Source organism: Xyrauchen texanus, unplaced genomic scaffold (genome assembly GCF_025860055.1).
Source record: "Xyrauchen texanus isolate HMW12.3.18 unplaced genomic scaffold, RBS_HiC_50CHRs HiC_scaffold_202, whole genome shotgun sequence".
Taxonomy (NCBI): Eukaryota; Metazoa; Chordata; class Actinopteri; order Cypriniformes; family Catostomidae; genus Xyrauchen; species Xyrauchen texanus.
Window position 1 is genome coordinate 10,001 of NW_026266170.1, and position 24,012 is coordinate 34,012.

At 37.5% G+C, this 24,012-nt stretch overlaps 1 protein-coding gene across 3 annotated transcripts; it reads right to left on the minus strand.

The window, feature by feature from the left end:
- Positions 1-822: 822 nt before the first annotated feature.
- LOC127641856 (NACHT, LRR and PYD domains-containing protein 5-like) lies at positions 823-22,291 on the minus strand. 3 transcript variants are annotated; one of them, XM_052124670.1, is made up of 9 exons: positions 22,068-22,291; positions 20,317-20,397; positions 19,204-19,311; positions 17,656-17,824; positions 17,180-17,384; positions 15,251-17,015; positions 11,241-11,414; positions 7,034-7,207; positions 823-1,658 (listed from the first exon to the last, which is right to left on the minus strand). In XM_052124670.1, exons 2-9 carry the CDS (start codon positions 20,367-20,369, stop codon positions 1,082-1,084), a joined length of 3,225 nt encoding a protein of 1,074 aa, XP_051980630.1. In that variant the 5' UTR covers positions 20,370-20,397; positions 22,068-22,291; the 3' UTR covers positions 823-1,081. The 3 variants fall into 3 exon arrangements, with proteins under 3 accessions (XP_051980630.1, XP_051980632.1, XP_051980633.1); XM_052124672.1 differs by lacking the exon at positions 11,241-11,414; XM_052124673.1 differs by lacking the exon at positions 823-1,658 and having other exon boundaries at positions 6,905-7,207.
- Positions 22,292-24,012: the final 1,721 nt, after the last annotated feature.

Below are 24,012 nucleotides of genomic sequence, written 5' to 3' on the forward strand. Positions count from 1 at the left end.
GTGTGTGTTTGTGTGTGTGTGTGTGTGTGTGTGTGTGTGTGTTCGTGTATGTTTGTGTTTGTGTGTGAATTTGTGTGTGTGATTGTCTGTGTGTTTGTGAGAGAGAGAGAGAGAGAGAGAGTGTGTTTGTGTGTGTGAGAGAGAGTGTGTTTGTGTGTGTCTGTGTGTTTGAGAGAGAGAGAGAGAGTAAGAGAGAGATTGTGTGTGTTTGTGTGTGAGAGATAGAATTTGTGTTTGTGTGAGTGTGTGTTTGTTTGTGTGTGAGTGTGTGTGAGTGAGATAGAGTGTGTGAGTGTGTGTGTGTGTGTGAGAGAGATAGAGTGTGTGTTTGTTTTTGTGTGAGTGTGTGTTTGTGTGTGAGTGTGTGTGTGTGTGTGAGTGTGTGAGATAGAGTGTGTGTTTGTGTTTGTGAGTGAGTGTTTGTGAGTGATTGTTTGAGAGTGAGTTTGTGTGAGTGAGTGTGTGAGTGAGTGTGTGTGTGTGTGTGTGTGTGAGAGTGAGTGAGTGTGTGTTTGTGTGTGAGTGAGTGTATGTGTCTTTGTGTGTGTGTGAGTGTGTGTGTGAGTAAGATTTTGTGTGTTTGTGTGTGTATATATATATATATATATATATGTATGTGTGTGAGTGCGTGCGTGCGTGCGTGTGAGAATGTGTGTGAGTGCGTGTGAGTGTGTGTGTATATATATATGTGTGTTTGAGTGTGTATGAGAGTGTATATGTGTGTGAGTGTGTGTGTGTGAGTCAGAGGGGTTACCAGGATATCATGTTTGGGGGGGCATTTGGCTTGTTTGGGGGGCATTTGGCTTGTTTGGGGGGCAACATAAACTATTGAAAAAATTGGCACAAAATTAAGCTATACTACACACAATCTGCTTTAGTGCATATCTTTTTCTAAGCCAGGAACCCAGAGATAGGCACAGGGCCCCTATTAGACTATAGGGCTATCACATAAAAGTTAGTTAAACTAGGTCAATATTAATAATATTATGATGATATTATTATTATTATTGACAGATTCATATATCAGATCACGGTGATTGCCTGGTGATGAGTGACAGGTGTTTGCTTGTGAGAAGACGTGCTACACGAGTAGGCAACCGAGACAACATGTGTGTGAGTGTGAGAGTGTATATGTGTGTGAGTGTATATGTGTGTGAGACTTTATATGTGTGTTTGTGTGTGTGTGTGTGTGTGTGTGTGCGTGAGTGCATGCATGTGAGTGTGTGTGTGTGAGTGTGAGAGTGTTTATGTGTGCGAGTGTGTGTGTGTGTGTGTATGTGTGTGAGTGAGTGTATATGTGTGTGTGAGTATATATGTGTGTGTGTGTGTGAGTGAGTGAATGAGTGAGTGAGTGTGATTTTGTGTGTGTGAGTGTGTATATATATATGTATGTTTGTAAGTGTGTGAGTGAGTGCGTGCGTGCGTGTGAGAGTGTGTGTGTGTGCGTGTGAGTGTGTGTGTATATATATATGTGTGTTTGAGTGTGTGTGTGAGTGTGTATGAGAGTGTATATGTGTGTGAGTGTGTATATGTGTGTGAGTGAGTGTGTGAGTGTATTTGTGTGTGTGTGTGTGTGTGTGTGTGTGTGTGTGTGTGTGTGTGTAGACCTACATTTGTGTAGTCCTGCTGTAATCCTGAACTCTCCTCCATGATCCACACTATAAAAACACAAACACACACAAATGATGACATCACATTCAGCTCACCTGAAACTTACTTCAAAGAGATTTTATCTGAAATAACACACAGAGAATGTCTCTCTCTCTCACTCTTTATGAATTAATATTTATAATAATATAAATAAATTAATATTTATTAGCATTATTGGCATGATAAAAAAAAGAGGCTGTAAAACTATCAAACTTTTACATCTAGTTGAAACTTTCAGAAAATAATCTAATAAAGACACACAGGACTGTTATTTAGTTTTCCTGGAACTGAATGTGTTAACACTAACAACAAAACAAATATGTGATTAATCGTGATTCAATATTTCAATCCACTGACAGTCTTACAACACATGAGGGGTGTGAGGGGTCCAGGAACTGAGTTTGACACCCCTGCAATACACACACACAACATCCCACCAACAATAAACTCAAGTGCTTTCACACTGCACTTAACCCTGGGTTATTGTCTTTTAACCCCGCTTTAACCTCCAGTAAAGTAACGTTTCACACTTGTAACTCTGAAAGGTGATTAGCAACACTTTTAATCCTGGGTTATGAAACGGCTCCAGATCAGTGTTAGCGCCGCTTTTAAAAGTGCAGCAGTAAGTTTTATCTGGCTCTTATTCGTCCCAATAGTACCAGTGGTTTTGGACTTTATACTGACACCACAGACTGATCACTGCCCGACCCCCTGTGAAAAATCCTGCACCGCCCCTGTTAACTGCTGCTGCGCCACACAAAAATGTCTGTAAGATGGACTGCTGCGACTCGTAATCTCTCTGGCGGCTGATGAGACCGTTGTGTGCTCGCTCTTGGTGCTTGATGTCACACCGCTTATCTGTGATCATTATTGATATTATTAGTGGTAGTAACTGATCAACTGCAAGACAGTTTGTTATGTGCGTTCAACATGGCAGCATCCATGAGGGCGACCCGCTCAATGTACAATTAAACAGCTTTTATTGAGGTCAGTATCTGACTGGAGTCATCATCTAATGTGAGTGTACATCATTTTAAACATATTTGTGTGCTATTGTGTTTATTTGTAACACTTTTTAAATGAGCTTAATACAGTGACAGAGCACAACACAAGTAAATGTGCTACAGTATCACTGTTCATTTCCTGTATGCTAATGCACTTTATAAACCCTATTTAGTACTTTACAAATAAAACATATTATTAGTATTAAACATATTGTAGTCTTGCTGTTGTGCTGCACTTAAGCAAATAATAAATATTATAAAATGAAAATAAGCTCATCGTAACATTTCATATAAACACAATCCGTTTGCATCTAAATATATTATCCTCCACAGATTTTATGGGACGATGCAACAAACTTTCCAAACAGAATAACTGAGAACCATTAATGGTGCCAAACCCAAAATGTCCAAAATACTCTCACACTGCAGATTTCAGCAGTGAAATAAATGTACTATAAGATACTGTCCAAAGCATTAACCAACAGATTCAAACTTTACATATCTAAATTAATTCACGCTGACCAGTCATATTGTATTCCTAAACGCACAATATTTGATCATTTGTTTTGAATACATGATCTGATTTCTTTTGCCAGAGACAATAATCTTAATGTAGGATTTTTATATTTGGACCAAGAAAAAGCTTTTGATGGTGTAAATAAATGTTCAGGGTCCGACATGTCTTTGTGGTGAGATGAGCCCGTGACATGCCTTTAAATGAAGTGTCGATTCAATGTAAAATGAGGAAATCACAATTTATCAAATGTATCTGATGATGTCATCATTAAACTGATTTGGATTTTAGAAAAGTTTAGATTTTATATTCATGCAATACTGTGAATAAGAATGTCTATGGTGTGAAAATCATCTATTATTAAACTGGGGTATATCGTGAAACTGTTAAACCGTTACATCCCTACTGGAGATGCTGCAACTATTACAGAAACCATCCTCAACATCATTACAGCAGAGAAATGCAGACCTGCAGACGCTCTTGCATCATTTACCAGTGATGCTGCTTCTGTTATGATCGGTAAGATTTGAACATTTCACTTTTATTTGAATAGCAGTTTTGATATAGAATTGATTTTTACTGTCAAGGCAAGAAAACTGAAGTAAGAGACTAAAATACCTTTTCCCTGAATCACTGTCACTGTCCACTGTGTTCCCCATCCAATAAAAAGGGAAAGCCTTACCCAACCAAATACTGCAAAACCATTTCAACAATATTTTGGTTATATCAAGCAAGCAGCACCTTTTTGCCAATGTGTGAACGGCTTGTAACATAACTTATAAAATGAGCCCTTCACAGACTTCCTAGTTTGCCTATTAAAGCCTGTAGACAGATTTTCATGTGAAGGGAGCGGGTCGCTTTTGCCGGGAAAATCACAAATATGTGACGTTTATGTGCGCTCCTGAGAGCCTCAGTGCTTCTCTTCCACTATTCAACAGTGACATCAAACTGCAACACTAGATAACATTATCTTAGAGATGAATCCAGCAAACGTCCCAGCACAACACCGACTCCAACACAAACTCTGAGTAAGCCAAAAAACAAAATGTATCTACTGAATCCCGTCTGGCTAAGCGGGAATGTGATCGTGGTCAAGTGAAAACTAGAATGAAAATCGGCAGGGCATTTGATTCCTGGATGGACCTTCGTTTGGTTTTGGGGATTAAAACTGACCCTGAATTGTCGTTTTTCTTATTGGACAGGTAAACTTACATAACTGCAAAGCATGTGACATATTGTGCCATAAGGATTGATCTGTGTCATTTTAGCTAAACTACAATAACACATGAAATGAATGCTAGACAATGTTCAAGATAATGCAAAAAGACACATTCATTAGTGTAATGTAACTTGGTTATACAGAAAATATATATAATCTATTATTATAAAACAATAGTGCATCGATATATCAAAATGTCAGTTGTGATGAATCACATCAATACTGAATTGTGTCAACATATTTATAATGTACAGTCTATTTTATAAACAGCTACTGTCATCATCCACCACATTTAGCTAACAGCTATTGATAAAGCTGACTAGCTAGCTAACACCGACATCAGCTATCGTATAAATGCAGTCAATGTATCATGCAAAGAAAAGTGATTATTCAAACTACATTCTCACATAGTCAGACCGATATCAACACTTTGTTTTAGTCCTGTTCCAGCACTGGAGAGTCAAATATAATATACAGTCTCAAAGTTTGTAAAACAATCATAACTGAGTAATTTTAATTATGCTACCTCATCTGTCAGCATGATGAGCGTGAATCACATTCAGTCTCTTAGAGAGGGGGTATAATCCCATGTTTAGGGTTTACACCCCCCCCCCCATAAAAAAAAGTTCAAAATTTTGTGTCTTACGTGACACTAATCTAGGAACTGAGTCTCATATTTTGTTGACATGCAGACCAATGAAAGTGTACAGAATACACTGCAAATATAATTAAAATAATGTTTAAATATGTACAAAATGCTTCAAAAAACACCTTCATGCAGCAATATCAGACACTCAAGTGTTTTTTCTAAATCAAAACCATGAATAATTTAGTTTTTCCCTTTTCACGAGTAGGTTCTGAATTCCCTTGAATGCCCCCAGAGTGAGTTATGTCCACACACAAAATATCAAAAGAATGCAAAATCTGTTAGAATGAGGTCACGTGACACTTCACAGTGTAGATGAGTAATATACTGAATTCTTGATTTGTCATATTAAAACATTTATAGATAAAAATATATTTAAAAATACTGTATATACTAAACATATAAACAAATGGGTTTTGTCTACTGTACTGTATTTGTTTTGCTTCCTCTTTTATACATAGCTATAAAAAAAGTCAGAAATCATCAATACGGTCTGTCTGTACACTGTGTGTGTGTGTGTGTGTGTGTGTGTGTGTGTGTGTTTGGTGGTTTTATTAGGTTATACACTAGTAGTTACGAAGGTATTATGCTATAAATGTGGTTTATGAGGACATCTCTAGTGTCCTTGTAATTCAAACGTACATAATATATTATTTTTTTTAAATGTAAATATCCCAAATGTTTCTGTGAGGGTTAGGTTTAGGGGATATAATATATATAATAAAAATCATTGTGTCTATGGAGAGTCCACATAATGATAGGAGTAACAATGTTTGTGACTGTGTGTGTTTACAGGTTTAATATACGTACGTCTCTGATGTCTGTTTTAGATCTTTTCATCTGGAAAGCAACATCTACTAAACATCTTAAATAACAGATTTACAACATTCTAGATCATAAATGTCTCAAAGACATCTGCTGAATGTCTTATTGACATTCAAGACAATATTTGTCATTTTATAGACATATTGCAGATGAGCAAACAATGTAAAATAGATGTTGTTAAGATGTAAACACACATCAAATAGACGTCTGGTTGATGTACGTGTGCTATCAGAGATAGTTTGTACAGTATAAACATAATTATGTCTATGGAGAGTCCTCATTATGATAGGAGTACCAACATGTGTGTGTGTGTGTGTGTGTGTGTGTGTGTGTGTGTGTGTGTGTGTGACAAACACATTGTCACCTAATGTAAACAAAGATGGCTGGACTGGAATGATTGCATTTCCCTGTTGTGTTAACTGCATATAGGTGAGCTGTTGTCCGTTATTGTGATGTTTTGCGACAATTTGGCTGTCTGTTTAAATGAGCGTACTGTGTGCTTGAAAAGACTATTGAGTTGCTGTTTGAGTTACTTGTGATTGACAACAGAACGATCACCTAATGTAAACAGACATGGCTACGAGGATCAGTGATCCCAATTTTGTGTTGACTGTTTGTATACGAGCTGTAAACATTTATAGTAGTAATTTTGTGACCATATGGATGTCTATGTCATAATATAATCATACCATTTGCTTGAAAAGACTGTATGAGCTTCAGTTTGTGTGAATATGAATTACAGGCACTTGGGCAGTGCAGTTTAGTGTTGGCATGAAAACCGATTTGAATCTGACATCACTGACTGCTGCAGAAACACAAATGTGTGATGCTACTCTAAGGGTGCCAGTCATAAACCATCACAAATATGCAAACGTAAGTGTGAAAGGGTTAAGTGACAGATGCTTACAGATTGTTCTTTTGAATTGTTTTCCTAAAATCAGTAAAAATTATATTCTATATAAAATGTAATGATTACAAAAATGTCCTCATTCTAATGAAACATTAAAAATATATGTCTTCTGTGTGTATTTGTTAAGGATTTCCATTTTTTAAAAGGAATAAATACAGGTGCTGTTTCAGTGAATTAACTGACCATTCAATAAATTCAAGACCAATTAGGGCCTGGGTTTAAGGGGTTAATATGGGTATAAACAGGGTTTTACAGCTCAACATACTTAAGTTTGTCCAGTGTGCAGTTTGGATCGTTGAGTCTTTCAGAGAGCAGCCTGACTCCTGATTCTCCTGGGTGATTGTAGCTCAGATCCAGCTCTTTCAGGCATGAGAGATTTGATCTCAGAGCTGATGCCACAGAACAACAGCCTTCCTCTGTCAACATACAGCCAGATAATCTACAAATACACATATATAACAGTCAGATAATCTAAAAACATGCATATAACCAGTCAAATAACCTACAAACACACATCAACAGTCAGATAACCAACAAAAGCTAGCCACTGAAGCTAAGCAACGCCGAGCCTGGTCAGTACCTGGATGGGCGACCTCCTGGGGAAGATTAAGTTTGTGATTGGAAGAGATATTATGGAGGCCAACAGGGGGTGCTCACCCTATGGTCTGTGTGGGTCTTAATGCCCCAGTATAGTGAAGGGGACATTATACTGTAAAAAGACACTGTCCTTTGGATGAGATGTTAAAAACAGATCCTCACTCTCTGTGGTTATTAAAAACATCCTAAAGCACTTCTCAGTAAAGAGTAGGGGTATAACCCTAGTGTCCTGGCTAAATTCCCCCATTGGCCCTTCTCAATCATGGCCTCCTAATAATCCCCAGCCACTAATTGGCTCTATAACTCTCTCCTCTCCACCAATAGCCGGTGTGGGGTGAGCATCATCCATGTGGATGCTGCACACTAGTGGTGGTTGAGTAGAGTACCCTGTTCACAGTGTAAAGCGCTTTGATTATAGTGTCAGAAAAGCACTATATAAATTAATGTTCATTCAACAGTCAGATAATCTAAAAACACACACATCAACAGTAAGAAAATCCACAAACACACACATAAAAAGTCAGATAAACTATATTTACATTTAGTCATTAAGCAGACCCTTTTATCCAAAGTGACTTACAAATGAGGAACATAAACACTTTGTCATATAAAGTAAACTGTACCTGTAGGATCACACTGCCAAGTTCTAAGTGTTGCTATAATAGTACAGAAACTAGCACAGAAGAAAGAGACAGATAAGGATTTTTTAAAGATTTCTTAAATAGTAAGTGCCATTATTTAGGACAGGTTACGTGCTCACAGAATAGATATGTTTTCAGCTTTTTCTTGAATGTTGAAATGGTTTAAGCAGAACGGCAGGTGGTTGAAAGCTCATTCCACCACCGGGGGACAGAGAAAGCGAATGAATGTGAAGTGCCTCGTTGTGATGGGACCACCAGGTGTAAGAGGGCGCTGTTCCACTGGTTGTCCTGAAGACCAAATTCAAAGCTTTGAATTTGATGCATAGCCAGTGGAGTAAGACTAAGAGGGTATGATGTGAGCCCTCTTTAGTGGGTTGAAAAATTAAGTTTGCGACTGGAAAATCCATTCCTTTAAAATTATTCAGTTGATAAATAGTTCTCTAGGAGACAGCATAAGCGTAATTATTGACAGCTTTCCCATATCATAAGTCTGCTATGCTATTACATATTGATAATGAAAACAACGTTGTGTATTCGTTTACAGTAGCAGTTCAAATGTTAATGTAGTGCTAGTCATTTGTCCTGCATTAGTTATTGATTAGTTTTGCATGAATTATGAAACTTTTTCAGTAGTTCTCTGGGATAGTGTTGTCAAAAATACCGCTACCCGGTACCAAGTCGGTACTCAATCAAAAAATTATTTACTGATACCAGAATTTCTGAAGGTACCGGGTACCGAGTCTACCCGTACCCATGCAGAGTCTCGAGTCTCAACTGAATCATGTCGAAATGAAAAGTGGAAAAAGCCAGGTAATTTGAGGCTGACGAAAAGGGAAACATCAAACTTAACAAAGCACATGAAAGACAGACACCGGATTTATTCAAGCAAATAAAGCAGGTGAGTTTAAACTTTCACAGTTTATTTTAAGTATTTCCCAAAGTATTAGGGAATCATTAAAAAAAAGTACATTCAGAAGCATGTACCGTTGTGGAATAAGTGGAGGCAGAGCTCTTTAAAGGAAACATCCCGGCATTAAATCTGAAATGCAGTCAAATGTAATGCGTTATTGCTTTATTAAAGTTCAAATAATACAGAAGCAGATCATGTTAATAACTATAAACTCAGAAACTGGCATTTCTCTGTGTGGTCGGTGCCTCTTCAATGAGTTGTGCGAATGTCCCGATCTAAGGGGGAGAAATTGAAACTGCTCCCGGCTGAGAGAGACTCTGCCTCGGGAAACTCATCCCTGCAAGCACACACACTTAATGCAGTTAGATTAGAACGCGATTGCTCGCAAATTTAATCATAATATGATATATGTCCATTTGCATTTCTTATCATGAAGAAAAATGGCAAAATGCAGCTTTATTAATTAAGAGAGCACTTTGTACATTAGTATGCTGTACATTAGTATGCTGTATGCTTGTTTATTTAGGTTTTGTTTTTTAGTACTTGGTAAAAAACTAATAAAAAATGGCAAAAGTTGAAGCAAATCTTATATAAGTGTTCAAAACTACTTTAAGGATACATTGTTCAGTTTTGTTATCATTAAAAACTAATATATTTAAATTAAAGTGTTGCTCAATCACATATTTTTGTTCTTAGTTCTGCTGCTAATGTTTTGTAGACTTTTTTATTAAAAGAGTGTTGTTCAGAAACCTGTTTTTGTGTTTTGCTTTGGTACCGAAAAGCATCCACAAGTACACAGTAGTGGGCGACCGAAACATCGCCAAGGCCGATAAATCGGATGAGATTCTGACATATTTAATGATCGGCGTTGGCCAATAAATTTCCCCATTTGGCAACGAAAATCACCTGCCTGCACGTGAAGCATATGAGACATGTAAATGACTAGTCACGGTTTGTTTTGTTGTTACATGCCATCGTGTAACTACAACAATACTCCGGTGTGCAACATAGTGTCATTTAAATGGTCCACATAACAGAGCCGCGGCAGACGCGTTTGAGTTCATGTTAAAGTGCTCGCCTGTTTCACTCTCCCTCTCTCTCCTCAACAGTTTCCTGTAACTTTGAGCTGTCTTGTCTAGCGACAAAAAGGCAAATATCAATCAAACTATTATCATTTCTGCAAATATGCGCATATCCAATAAACCAACTTTACACAACTTGAGCAGATCAAGCATCCTGATGAACACTCATATATCTTCCTCTGAAGCACGTATTCTAACAGTCCTCAACAGTTCCCTGTAACTTTTCTTATGATAAAAGGCAAATATCAATAAAACTTCTATTATATACTGTCTGCAAATATGCGCATATCTCATTTAAACAGATGTCATTCACGAACCTCAAGAAAATCCAGTGTTTTATTCCCATTGATCACTCATCTAATATCTTCCTCTGAAGGCGTATTCCATCAGCCAGAATCAAAAACTTCAGTGTCAGGATCAAAAGTTCCTCTCATTCACAAATCATGAAGTAGTCGATACAGGCTGTTTAAACTGTCAGAAGATGGATCTGCATGAGCATGTGAGTTCAACTTTAAGGCTGCATCCGAAACCAGGAAAATGCTACCTCCGGAGGCTGTATACTTGGGAACGATAAAAATAAGGTGCTTTTCAAACTGTTTGGAGATCAGTTTCCTAAAGCATTCAATTCATTCAAAAAAGCGGTCAGTTAAGCCATGAACTGATTAGGTTGCAAGTGAGCTGCCTACATTTTCGGATGCAGTCCAAGATAAAAGTGCTTCACGTGTGCTTTAAGTATATTTTTTATTCACTATGCACTATTTGTACAATTGGTTTGATTCTGTATTTTTGAGTAAATATGATTGCTAACGTGGACATGCCATTCATGGTTGCTGGACTATTGTATGTACTGTTTTTCCTACTTCCTAATATATTAACCATTTCGTCACTTTCATCAATAAATTACTAAAATGTGATGACCAAACAGAAATTGAAGAAACTGATATCTACCATTTAAAATATTAAATACAATATTATCTTTTTGTTTTGTGTGAAATTGAATAAATATAGTGTTAAATAAGAGTTTCTTCTTATTATTTTTAGCAATTTTATGTTTGTTACTATAATAAATTGTGTGATATGTCGGACTTGTATCAGTCTATTGGCCACCTTGCTCTCTGGATATCGATATCGGCCATTAAAACCCCATATCGGTCAACCACTGGTACACAGTAACCACAGCTATGAACTGCAATATATTCATATTGTATATTCCAATGTACTAATGAATCTGCAAACACAAACCTCAGTATTTCCAGTTTACAGTGAGGACTATTCAGTGCATCAGAGAGCAGCTTCACTCCTGAATCCTGCAGATCATTGTTACTCAGGTCCAGCTCTCTCAGACTTGAGGAGTTTGAGCTGAGAACTGAGGCCAGTGCTGAACAACTTTTCTCTGTCAGATTGCAGCCCATCAAACTGAGAGAAATGACAAGATAACAGTGTGTTAATCTATAAGATTTAGTGAAGTCTTCTCAGCACAGCTGTTGGGTACAAAGAAAAAATATATGGCCACTATGTTTGATTGCTCATAGTCATTTGCAAATTTTTTGAAGCTCTTCTACCATCAAGACCCAGTCTGGACTGCCCAACTTGTATTGTTCTGAGTTCTGTCTGTTTTGGTCCATGTGTGCATTTGTTTTGAGCACATGTCTTTGTTTGTGTCAGCCATGTGCTCTCCTTACTCCGCCTCCTCATTCCCCCTTGCCTCACCTCCTCATCTGATCCTTGTTGTGTTGATTGTCATCACCTGTCCCTCAGGTGCTCTCCCTCTACATACTGTGCCTTCTACCTTCTTGTGTCTGTTAGATCATTTTGTGAGTTTGGTTAGTCAGTCATTCCTAGTCTGTTTCTCCAGTTGGTGTCTTGTTTATTTTCTTAGTTTCAAATTGGTTCTATTAACTTTACTGTATGGGTTTTTGGTTTGTATTTTGTTTTAGTTTTTTTCATAAAAGCTCTTTGTTTAGCATACCTGCACTTGGGTTCCTGCAAAATATCCTGATGTCTAAGAATTTTTGTCTCGAAAACATATTTGAACTTCCCCAAAAACACTCTAATTTATGATGGAAGTGAAGTTAGGTCTATTAAGCAGTTTAGTAAAGTTATATATTAACAGCATAATACTTAAACTGTTTATCACACAGTTATAGCCTGTGTTCATTGTTATGTTAACATTTTAATTTGTGCAAATCCTGACTAATCCTGTCTAACAATTCATTGTAATAAAAGAAAATGAAACCTACATGATTTATACATAATCCTCTGAAATCAATCTCCGAAAAAATATTTTTCTCAGGTGCAAAAATCACGTAAATAATTCTACAAAGTGACATCAGCCTGCAACACGCTCCAAGTAATCAATGGTTTAGGTTGTTCCAGTTAAACCCATTGCATGTCTTCCGAAAGGTATTGGACACTCGCACAACGTAAGCAGTGACATACATCCAAGTCCATGTGACAGAGTGAAGTATGCAAGGGGATACAATTTTTAAATGGATGGTAGGCCTGAGCAGTGCACTCCTGAGGCAGGAATTAGGCAAATGTGCCTCATAGTGATATAGCTATTTCACAGAATTAATGGCTGGACTGCAAACCATGTCTTTCACGCAGTTCAGTGTTTTCTGTGGGAGAAAGTAACTCCCTTTGGCGTTGAATTTGTGCTTTGTAACTTTGCAGACCTTTTACATGCACAAACAGCTATATTACACACTAATGGAAAGGTAATGTCCAAATAAGTATAATAGGGCCTCTTAAAGCCTAATCCAGACACTAATTAGATAATTTACTGTTTAAACAATGTAAACAAAATATGTCACTGTGACATCATCATACGTCTTACGCATCATACGCATCAAACAAAAAAAAAAGTACATTGTTTAGCTGTTTTAAATGGCAGCAAACGTAGGTTCTTCTCTTTCACAATGTGGCCCCGTTATTCAGACCACCTTGTAAAACACTTGGCATTAAGCTGAGAAGTCAATTTAATCTATCAATCTTTTAAAGAGAAAATAAGGCTTTGAAATCATGTATTTATACTTGCGCTCATCCTATAATGACATGAGAGATTTCAGAAGACATGACACCATTTCTGGTAAGTGAACACAGTGATCAATGATACTCTCTGGTTTTTATGGTGCATTTAGAGAATTTTTAGGAAGAGAATGTTTCAGTGAACTGGAATGATTTTGCGACTGGGACAGTCGTAAAAATGGCTGACTCCCTGACCAGTGCCCTGCTTAGTGAACTAGAGAGCTGATTGAGATGTACCCAATAACATTCATTAGGTGTGTGCAACTTCAACTGCAGCTTGCCTTACTGATCTGAGAGATTTACCAGTTGTAGTAGCGGGAGGAGTTGAAAATGGAGCCATCAAGCCGGACACATTCTGTTTCATGACGTGTGCTGAACCCACATTAGTCACAGAAGATCCCACAATGTTTGCTTTGTTTATTACAGATGAAGTGCAAATCAGAACTCAGGATTTAAATTTACATATAAAAACCGAAAACATTACTGATTTGAAATGAGTTCTTCTAAATACAGCGCCTGCTGTGTGTACAAGAGAAAGTCCAATAAATGTCTAATTATTTTGATACCAATAAAGGAGTCCATATTTTTTGTAATTTTGAATTGTTTTTATGAATAAACATGATATTACTATGATAAACATATTATAATATGAGATAAATAATGTGCTGTTATAAAAACATGAATTAGCAAGAGTTTATTGGAACTGGAGATTTCATAATTAACACCTTGGTAATGGCATACCATCATACTACTCTTATTTCTTTCTCAGATGGTCTTAGCTGAAGTAGTAAAAGTAGTATGTGTCATTTGATATTCATACGCATCCCATGAAACACACGCTACCGTAGTCATCTGTGATTCTGGCCAATCATGAATAAGTTGTGTCATCATCAGAGCTCTTGCACCCACTCTGGAGAAGCTGCATTGGCTGTGCCAGCCGACTGCTCTTGAATCGCACACAAGGTTCTTTAATGGCATACATCACGGTGACGCGGCACTGACGCCATCTTAAGTCACACAACATTTCTAACCGACATGCACTGCTTCAAGTCAAACTCTGATTGGATCTGATCACACAGTGCTGCATGAAGTCAAACGTCTATTGATTGAGGGCAGTGGTGGCAAAGTGGTTGAGGCTCAGGGTTACTGACCAGAAGGTTGGGGGTTCAAGCCCCAGCACCACCAAGATGCCACTGTTGGGCCCTTGAGCAAGGCCCTTAACCCTATCTGCTCCAGGGGCGCCGTATCATGGCTGACCCTGCACTCTGACCCCTGCTTAGCTGGGATATGTGAAAACTAATAAATTTCACTGTATATATGCAAAAAAACTGTGTGTATAATGTGTGACCAAAATAAAGGATTCTATTCTATTCTATTACACTTAGATTAAAACATTACCTACACATGATAACACAATATTTACCACCAAATTCTCTTTTCCTCTGTGTACAATCTTCTAATTTAACAATAATGTCACCTCAGTAAATCAGCCAACAAAGATAAACACTTGACATAAAGCCGTCTAAACTAATAATTCATTACCAATCTAAGTAAATGTTGATCGCTATATTATTCACATCTTAATGCAATTTTATATATTACAGTATAACATCATATAATATAGTTTTTATTAAAATCAAGGATTATCAAAACAGAAACAGAAAAACTGTGTAAAATAAACATTGCAGGAATAAAGGAAGCTAATATGACAAATAAATTAATAAAGTAAAAAACAATCAAACCCTTAAAATAATAGTAATAATTATTCAGTATTATATTATAATAATAAACTTGACTGAGTCCCCCAATAATAATTCAGAATTGTATCATATTTAACTGGGTTTTTGCACATCATGTTCATTAAAGAAATGTTTTAGTAAAAATATATGCAGGTAAATAATGATTTTTTATTAGGCGGATACGTATTATTGTATGTGGAAGCATAAATAAAATGATGTATCGTTTTGTATTTATTTAGTGGAAAACTGTAGAAAACATGCATTTGTTATTTTAAATATAGATTATTAACTTTGCTTTAAACATTTTGAATCTATATGGCTACAATGTCTGTTTAAAATGAAGGTAAAACTATAAAAAGTAACACATGAAACCAAACAAACATCAAAATAGTATAAAGGGTTGATTTTATTCTAACATATTACATTATAATCTAACCTCTGCTATTTAATTACAATAAAGTGAGATTAAAACACTAAATTACTCACTCTGCTTTTCTGGATGCTTTGATCACCGGCAGCAGCCTCAGAAGACATTCATGTGATGGATCATATTTCCTCAGATTAAACTGATCCAGCTCCTCTTCTGAGTTCAGCAACACAAACACCAGAGCTGACCACTGAGCAGGAGAGAGACTGACTCCAGAGAGACGATTGATATCTCTTCTGTTCACGTATGTTTGTACTTCCTGCACTAGAGAATGATCATCGAGTTCATTCAGACAGTGGAACAGATTGATGGATTTCTCTGGAGAGGGATTCTCCCTGATCTTCATCTTAATGTACTCAACTATTTCCTGTTTGCTGTCAGAGCTGCTTCCTGTCTGTGTCAGTAGGTCTCGTAAGATTGTCTGATTGGACTTCAGTGAGAGACCCAGAAGGAATCGAATGAAAAGGTCCAGGTGTCCGTTCTCACTCTGTAAGGCCTTGTCCACTTCACTCTTCAGGAGATCACTCATAGATGACCTAAACTTACTGAAGAGACCTGATTTCTGTTGATTAAAGGAAAGAAAAGCATGCAGAGCAGCGAGAAACTCCTGAATGCTCAGATGCACAAAGCTGAACACCTTCCCCAGGTGCAGTCCAAACTCCTCTCTGAAGATTTGGGTACAAACTCCCGAGTACACTGATGCTTCTCTGACATCAATGCCACACTCTCTCAGGTCCTCCTCATAGAAGATCAGGTTCCCTTTTTCCAGCTGTTGAAAAGCCAGTTTTCCCAGAGACAGAATCCTCTTTCTAGCCTGCAGAAGATCCACCTCACATTTCCCATCATACTTCTGGCTCTTCAGTTTGCTCTGAAAGATCAGGAAGTGTGTGAACATTTGAGTGAGAGTCTTGGGGATCTCTGCACTCTCTGCTTCACTCAACAGTCTCTGGAGAACAGTGGCTGAAATCCAACAGAAGACTGGTATGTGACACATGATGTACAGGCTTCTTGATGATTTCATGTGTGTGATGATTCTGTTGGCCAGACGCTCATCTTTTATTGTCTTCCTGAAATACTCGTCCTTCTGAGGGTCATTGAAGCCTCGTACATCTGTGAGCTGATCAACACACTCAGGAGGAATCTGATTGGCTGCTACTGGTCGAGAGGTGATCCAGAGCAGAGCAGAAGGAAGCAGATGCCCCTTGATGAGGTTGGTCAGCAGCACATCCACTGAGGCCGATTCTGTCACATCCCACAAAATATCATTGTTCTGGAAATCTAGAGGAAGTCGACACTCATCCAGACCATCAAAAATGAAAATGACTTTGTAGTCATCAAGGAATGTTGATCTCAGTTCTTTTGTATCTGTGAAAAACTGATGAAGAAGATCCATCAAACTGATATTTTTGTGCTTCATCAGATTGAGCTCTCTGAAAGGAAGTGGAAATATGAAGTGAACATCCTGATTTGCTTTTCCTTCAGTCCAGTCCACAATGAACTTCTGCACAGAGACAGTTTTCCCAATTCCAGCAACTCCTTTAGTCAGCACAGTTCTGATGGCTTTGTCTTGTCCAGGTAAGGCTTTAAAGATGTCATTGCATTTGATTGGTGTTTCCTGTGTCTCTGCTCTCCTGGATGCTGTCTCAATCTGTCTCACCTCATGTTCATTATTGATCTCTGCACTCCCTCCCTCTGTGATGTACAGCTCTGTGTAGATCTCATTCACAAGTGTTGAGCTGCTTTGATTTGACATTCCTTCAGTAATTCTCTGGAATTTCTCTTTTAGTTTTGTTTTGAGTTTTTGTTGATGCACAGAAATCAGTTCTGATGTAAAGAGGAAAAGAAATGGGAATTATAATTGATGTTGATGTTTAATGGTCATTAGACATGAAGTTTATTTTCTTTCACTAATATTGAGTGAATCCAGACACTGTGTGTTTCCTCTGAAGGTGACGTGATGTAATAGTGACGTGAGTGCGAGCTCTTACTGGTGTGAAGTGTGTTAGCGAGGTCTGTCTGCTTCATCTTCTTCAGGACGTGCAGTGTGATCTTCAGAAACCCCTCTCTGACTCTGCTCTGACCTTCATCATCCTCCTCCTCTCTCTCAGAGCATGCTGGGGAATCTGAGATCAGTAGTCTCTTGATACTCTTCAGCTCTTTCTTCATCAGAGAGATGATTTTGTGCTCAAGTTCCTGAAATCAGTGAACATTCAAACAACAAACTTCATTCAGTAACAGAGAGGAACTGAAGGATCAGTGGACAAGAATCACCACTCATTTTATTTGTGCTTTAGTTGTCTTAAATTCATCAGTGTGTGTGTGTGTGTGTGTGTGTGTGTGTTATTAAGATGAGGGAATGAAAGCTTCCTAAAGTGTATGAGACAGTGTGTATTTAAAAAAAACAGCCTATAAGGTATAAGTGTGGCTCTCTCTCTCTCACACACACACACACACACACACACACCTCAAAAATGGAGTCCAATGGCACTTTCCCAGCAGTTGACTCTGATGCATCCTGTTTGTTTCTGTAGTTGATCAAAGACTCTCCTGAACTGAAGGTAATTGGATGACTCATTGACCAGTCACTCTTCATGGACACACAGCTGGCTTCAGGAGATTCTCCATGAATGACACTAAAACAGCAATTAAACAGAGTTTAGTTCATGTGTTTTTTTAGTAATCTGAAAACATAATTTCAACATCCAGTGCAATAAAACACATTTAATGATGTGTCTTATATATTATATGTCACATGAGAACTTGCAATGTCACTAACATCAACATAAGTTCTCACATAAACACTCGAGCCGCTGTGAACAAACATCTCTCACAGCACTCATGAATGCACAACAGACGTCAAGATTTACAGTGAAAAATTACACATTTATACTTTTATTTTAAGCTTTAAAGTGAGTCACTCTCCACTGTCATTGTATTAACAAGACCACACACCATATTCATTAAAACATCTGCTTTTGTGTCTTCTGCATGAGGGTGAGTGAATTATGACACAATTTTCATTTTTAATGAACCGAGAAATCCTGAAGCTGCAGTGAGGACGTGTGTTTTATTTGATCATTCAGAACACAAAACACGACATAACGGGACATTACAAGCAGGGGCGGGATTACGATTTCTGATGCCCGAGCAACCGACCAACCCGGGGCCCCATTTAGAAAATAGTTGCTTAGATTAAAATGTTTAAAATTACGTAAAATGTATTTTTAAATAATAATTTTAAATTCATCCTATAAGCCGTTGTAGCCAATACATTCAAAATGCTTAATGAAATAAAATCTAGTTAACTATAATGAATGTATTTAGTATGAAAGCAAAGACAAAATGATCCACAGTTTATTCCTCAGACACTGCTGTTGTGCTGACTATATTAAGAGTTTTGACAGTGTGTTCTCAGGATGGAGACATGTGTGAAAATGATTGTAAAAACTGTAACATTTTAATTATAATTAATGCATCTCTGTCTTGTATCCCCTTTAAAAACTCTCTGATCTTACGTGGATTGTGTTCATAATATACAGTATTTTGCTGTCTTTGCATTTAAACTCACGTGAGTCCTCTAAACATCATGATCAATTGTTCACAGCTGCCATCATCAGCTTTAAAGTATCTAATAATAACTCATACTGAGCAAGTTTTTTATTGGGTGCATTACACAGACTCTTCGGGCGTTTTGAGTGTTGCATAACATGCAGGATTTGAACAAATGTTCATTACACAAGTAGATGTACATGACAATAAGATTTACTCATCAGTATTGTTCCAACGGTCACCATTTGTTTTAACAGTCATGATGTGTGAATATTACGCAGTGATTTTAAACAAATGTACACATCACATGTACTGTATATATGCATGATAGTGGCATATAATCAGTATTTGACCAATTGACAACATTTGTTTTAACTGTTATTTTTTACACTGGATTCTTTCTAATGGTCCCTCAGACTGTGGTGTACACGTTCATACTGTCAGTCAACATGAGAGTCCTCACCTCACATCAGCACAAGGGGCTCCTGAACTGAATCTAAGTGGAGGATCCATTGACTGGTCACTCTTCATGGACACACAGCTGGATTCAGGAGATTCTCCATGAATGACACTAAAACACAACAGCAATTAAACACTGTTTTAAAAACTACAAACTCTCACAAACACTCTTTTCCTCTCTTCAGTTTCTCAGTTTTACTCTTCCCAATATTTCTCTCTTCTTCAAGGGGGTCACATGTTCTTTTCCAGTGTTTGGTCATGTTTAATGCACAGTCCTAGTTCAACATTCAGCAATTTCACTTCTGCTTATTTGATGAAGATATATTTGAGCACATGACATTACACAGCAGATCTGATCTGAATGTCACTAAAGCTGGAAAGACTTTTGTTCTGTTCTCTGTAGTTTATTTCTGTGTCACTAAGTGGTGCATCTGGTTTTACTCAGTTGATGCTGATATCTGCTGATGACAGCTGTCTTAAATCTGTCAATCATCTTTTCAATCATTTATAGAAGTTTGTCTGTAAGTATCAAAGTGTTTATGAGATGTTTATCTTCATCTTATGTTTGATATTGATGACATTATTTAAGGTTAAGTTTGATGTTTAGAAATGTGTGTATTTTTTCCTTCACCTGTACTTGTCTTTATGAGCATATTTATTCATACATTGTTTGATCTTATTGAACATTTATATAGAAAAAACTCCAGTTTTACCACCATTTGTGAATTTTTCAGACGTTTGTGCCTAAACATACACACAAATGACCTTTGACCTCAATCCTAAGTAATGTACATTTTAGTTTGATGGTTTGTTCTGCATTCATCTGAAGAAAATTCTGTATTTGTGTCTAAAATGTTCAGAGAAACACTTTTGAGTTTCACCTTCTACATACGACTGACTGTACAGGTTTCTCCAGTTCTGTCTGTGACTGAATCAAACCGGTCTCACTGTCATCTGACTGTAGATCTCACTTTACCCTAAAGCTGTTTTCACATGTTTATACTTGAGATAATCCAGTCTGTTCTCATTTCTCCTCAGTGTTTTTATACTGTAGTGTTGTGCAGCATATCAGAAATATCTATCAGTGTATTTTATTAAAGCATTGAAATCCTCTGACCTCTTGACCTTCCCTGTGTCTGTCTGTCCACTGAGATCCTTTGTGGAGTCCATGACATCATCTGAACAGTCCACTGAACGCCTGTCAACAAACGGGACATCATCTATATTTGTGACGTGTTTATTTGTTCAATACTGACACATATTTGTTTTTATTTGTCCTCTAGAATATTCCATTAGAAATGAATCAGTGAGGTTCAATTGCAGACTGTCAGCTTTTATGACATGTTAAACACCAGCATAAAGAGAAAACAGAAGACTCAACAGAAGAAAACAAAGCAACGTTTCAAGTCAATAGAAGAAATAACATTTCAGTGCCAAAGAAACTGAACACATACTGACAATTCAGATAAAAGAGCAAAAGTCTCAGTATCTGTTTGTTCTGCTGTGATTAATACTTAGATATCTGTTAGATGTCTTACTGTAGCTGATAGTTTGAAAGGTTTATTATTGTTGTCTTGTTTTGGTTTGTTTTGCAGTGCTAATTAAAGTTAGTTTTGTTTTTGATATTCCAGACACATTCAGTGATAAAAGGCAAAAACTCTTAAACGGCTTAGAAAATATTTTCCAAAATAGTTACTGTAAAACATGGAAAGATAATACTCCATCCATCCATCTTCAACCGCTTATCCGAAGTCGAGTCACGGGGGCAGCTGCTCCAGCAGGGGGCCCCAAACGTCCCTATCCCGAGCCACATTAACCAGCTCTAACTGGGGGACCCCGAGGCGTTCCCAGGCCAGTGTGGAGATGTAATCTCTCCACCTGATCCTGGGTCTTCCCCGAGGCCTTCTCCCAGCTGGACATGCCTGAAACACCTCCCTAGGGAAGCGCACAGGGGGCATCCTTACCAGATGCCCAAACCACCTCAACTGACTCCTTTCGACGCAAAGGAGCAGCGGCTCTACTCCGAGCTCCTCACGGATGACTGAGCTCCTCACCCTATCTCTAAGGGAGAAGCCCGCCACCCTTCTGAGGAAGCCCATTTCGGCCGCTTTTACTCGCGACCTTGTTCTTTCGGTCATGACCCAACCTTCATGACCATAGGTGAGGGTAGGAACAAAAATTGACCGGTAGATCGAGAGCTTTGCCTTCCGGCTTGGCTCTCTTTTCGTGACTCAGATAGAGCGAGTGCAATACCGCCCCCGCTGCCCCGATTCTCCGGCCAACCTCCCGCTCCATTGTCCCCTCACTCGTGAACAAGACCCCGAGGTACTTGAACTCCTTCACTTGGGGCAAAGATAATACTATACTTCAAAATTGTTTTCATTATTTTCACACGATATTATGAGCATTTACCTGCAAAAGCCATCGCAAAGTTATTTACCCCGGGAAGAGGTCCTCCTTTTTTTTTTTTTTTGAGTGCAACTTTCGTTTTACCCCTAGTGGTAACAGCTATGACAACGACATATTGTGAATTACAGTGTTGTGTATGTCACAGGACATATTACATACTTCTTTCTGAAGTTAGCTAGCTTCTGCAAATTAGAAAGTTCCTCTCTGATGATTTTTATCAACTATAACTACTAATAAATGCCCAAAACTATTATTATCATCACTCTTGATCAAATGACATTTGCAACTATATAATACAAATCTTAGTTGAAATGAGTAGACCCTATTTTCTTTTCTCAGCTGTAAAATATACGACTGTTCACTCCGCCATCTTGAGACCCTCCCCATCACTGAATGTGACTGAAACATCAAAAACAAAACTAACTTAACCTCACTGTTTAACAGCAGTTCAGTACTCACCTGTCAAGAACTGTTGATGTTCCTCTTTACTGACTAGAATATCACCTACAAAATACTTCACAATGAATTTATTGATTGTTTCAGACGATTCAGTGGAACAAAATCTGTCGCAGTTTTCTCTGTTTCTCTCCTTATGTAATTTCCTTCTCTTCCCAGAAAACAGGGGACGTTCCCCGGACATTGCGAACTTCCACTTTGGCCAACTTTGTAACATTCAAGTCCAGTTTTCGTCCGGGCCAGAGATCGCGACCGTCCCTCAACTGACCTTTCCATAACAACACTTGCAAAATCCCTTCGCCCATGTGTTCCCTTTATCATCAGACCACCTTGCAACTCAGAGAAAGGAAATATTAAACTAAAATATAAAACCCATTTTGGATTTAACCATAAGAAATGTGGATATTCCTTAAAACATCCCTTAAATGAACTATGATAATGGATTTTATGCAGAAACCATGTTTTGTTTTGCAGATTGACATTAAGATGGTTTTGTGGTTGCTATGGTTTTACTAATAAAAATAATAGTTACTATGGAACAAAAAATATTTTCGTTAATATTTATTTAGAAACGATAAAATCCAATACTGATACATTTATTTGGATTAATATGACAGTGTGTATAAGAGGTTATTTCTTATGCAGAGTCTTTGCATGATCCCATATATGATGTAGCTACTGTGAAATAAATAATTGTCTTCATAGCAAATATCCACACAAGCACATTCAATCAATGAAAAACAAACTTGAACGTACGACTACAGCCCAAACGAAAACTTCTAAGACTTTTATTATTGCCAAGGGTTCAAAATGCAAGCAAACAGTAATGTAGAATGAGAGTTGCTGAATCAGATGCAAGCAATGACAGTAAATGCAGGAGAGGCCACACAGGATGGAAACGAGTCCAATGCTGAAATTGAAAAGAAAAATGAAAAAGATACAGTTAAGACATCCTCATGTAAACTCGGACTGCATCACATTCTACACCATCATTTAAACTGGCAAACTGTTGCTCAGGCTGCAGCATAAGGTGAATTATAATTTTTTTCTCAAAATAATAATAATTATAAAGAATAACAGTTTCATGCAGAATATTGGATGGAAATATAATATTCTGAATTATAAATATCTGTAAACCCAAATATTTCTTATTTTCTCAAATAAGATTCTCACCTGTAAAAGTACAAGCTTGACAAAATGTATAAATGACACTATAGATATGGACATACTACAAACATGTAACCAAATATCATCACTACAGACACTACATCACCATCATCACTTGTCTTCACAGAAAAGGGTTGAAATGTTTATGACCCGGTGACACACCAAAAATACTGTTGTGAACGCACCCTTAAAGAACAGGGGCCATATGTATAAACTCTATGACAGAATTTTACTCATATTTCTAGATTTAAGAATAAGTGTGATTCATAAAGGTTCATATGTGTTAAGACTCTCAGCTCCTTCATTATTTAAGAGAGCTGGAGAGGATCATGTTTGGGGTTGTCGGGGGGATAATAGCGTTAAAACAATGTTATGAATGCAAACTTTAATAGAGTGAAAAAGACACTATCAGCATCACATAAACATATAAATTAATACATTGGTTTCACTCTTCCCACATGTTAAATTTGCTCCTACATTCTTTTGAATGTTCAGTGAATAAAATATTAGATGCCATGAGTGTAACTTCTACCTTCATTTTCACATTTGAATGGCCATGAAATATGAAGCAATGTGATAACATGAAATTAAAAATGACATTATATGGCCATGGCATAACATGGGCATTGTTTGGTGTTGCTTCAGGCCAGAACAGCTGACATGTGCTGCTATTGTCAAGTAACTGTTTTTAGACTGATTTCTAATTCAGAATATTATATTCCCATCCAATATTCTGCATGAAACTGTTATTCTTTATTATTATTATTTTGAGAAAAATAAA

Excerpts from the sequence above, each read along its gene's own strand:
- LOC127641856 (XM_052124670.1), bottom strand. The coding sequence starts at position 20,369 with ATGGACTCCACAAAGGATCTCAGTGGACAGACAGACACAGGGAAGGTC. Across the intron at positions 17,825-19,203 it reads GCCCCTTGTGCTGATGTGAG|TGTCATTCATGGAGAATCTC; the intron begins GTGAGGACTCTC and ends TTGCTGTTTTAG. Across the intron at positions 17,385-17,655 it reads CATTGGACTCCATTTTTGAG|GAACTTGAGCACAAAATCAT; the intron begins GTGTGTGTGTGT and ends CACTGATTTCAG.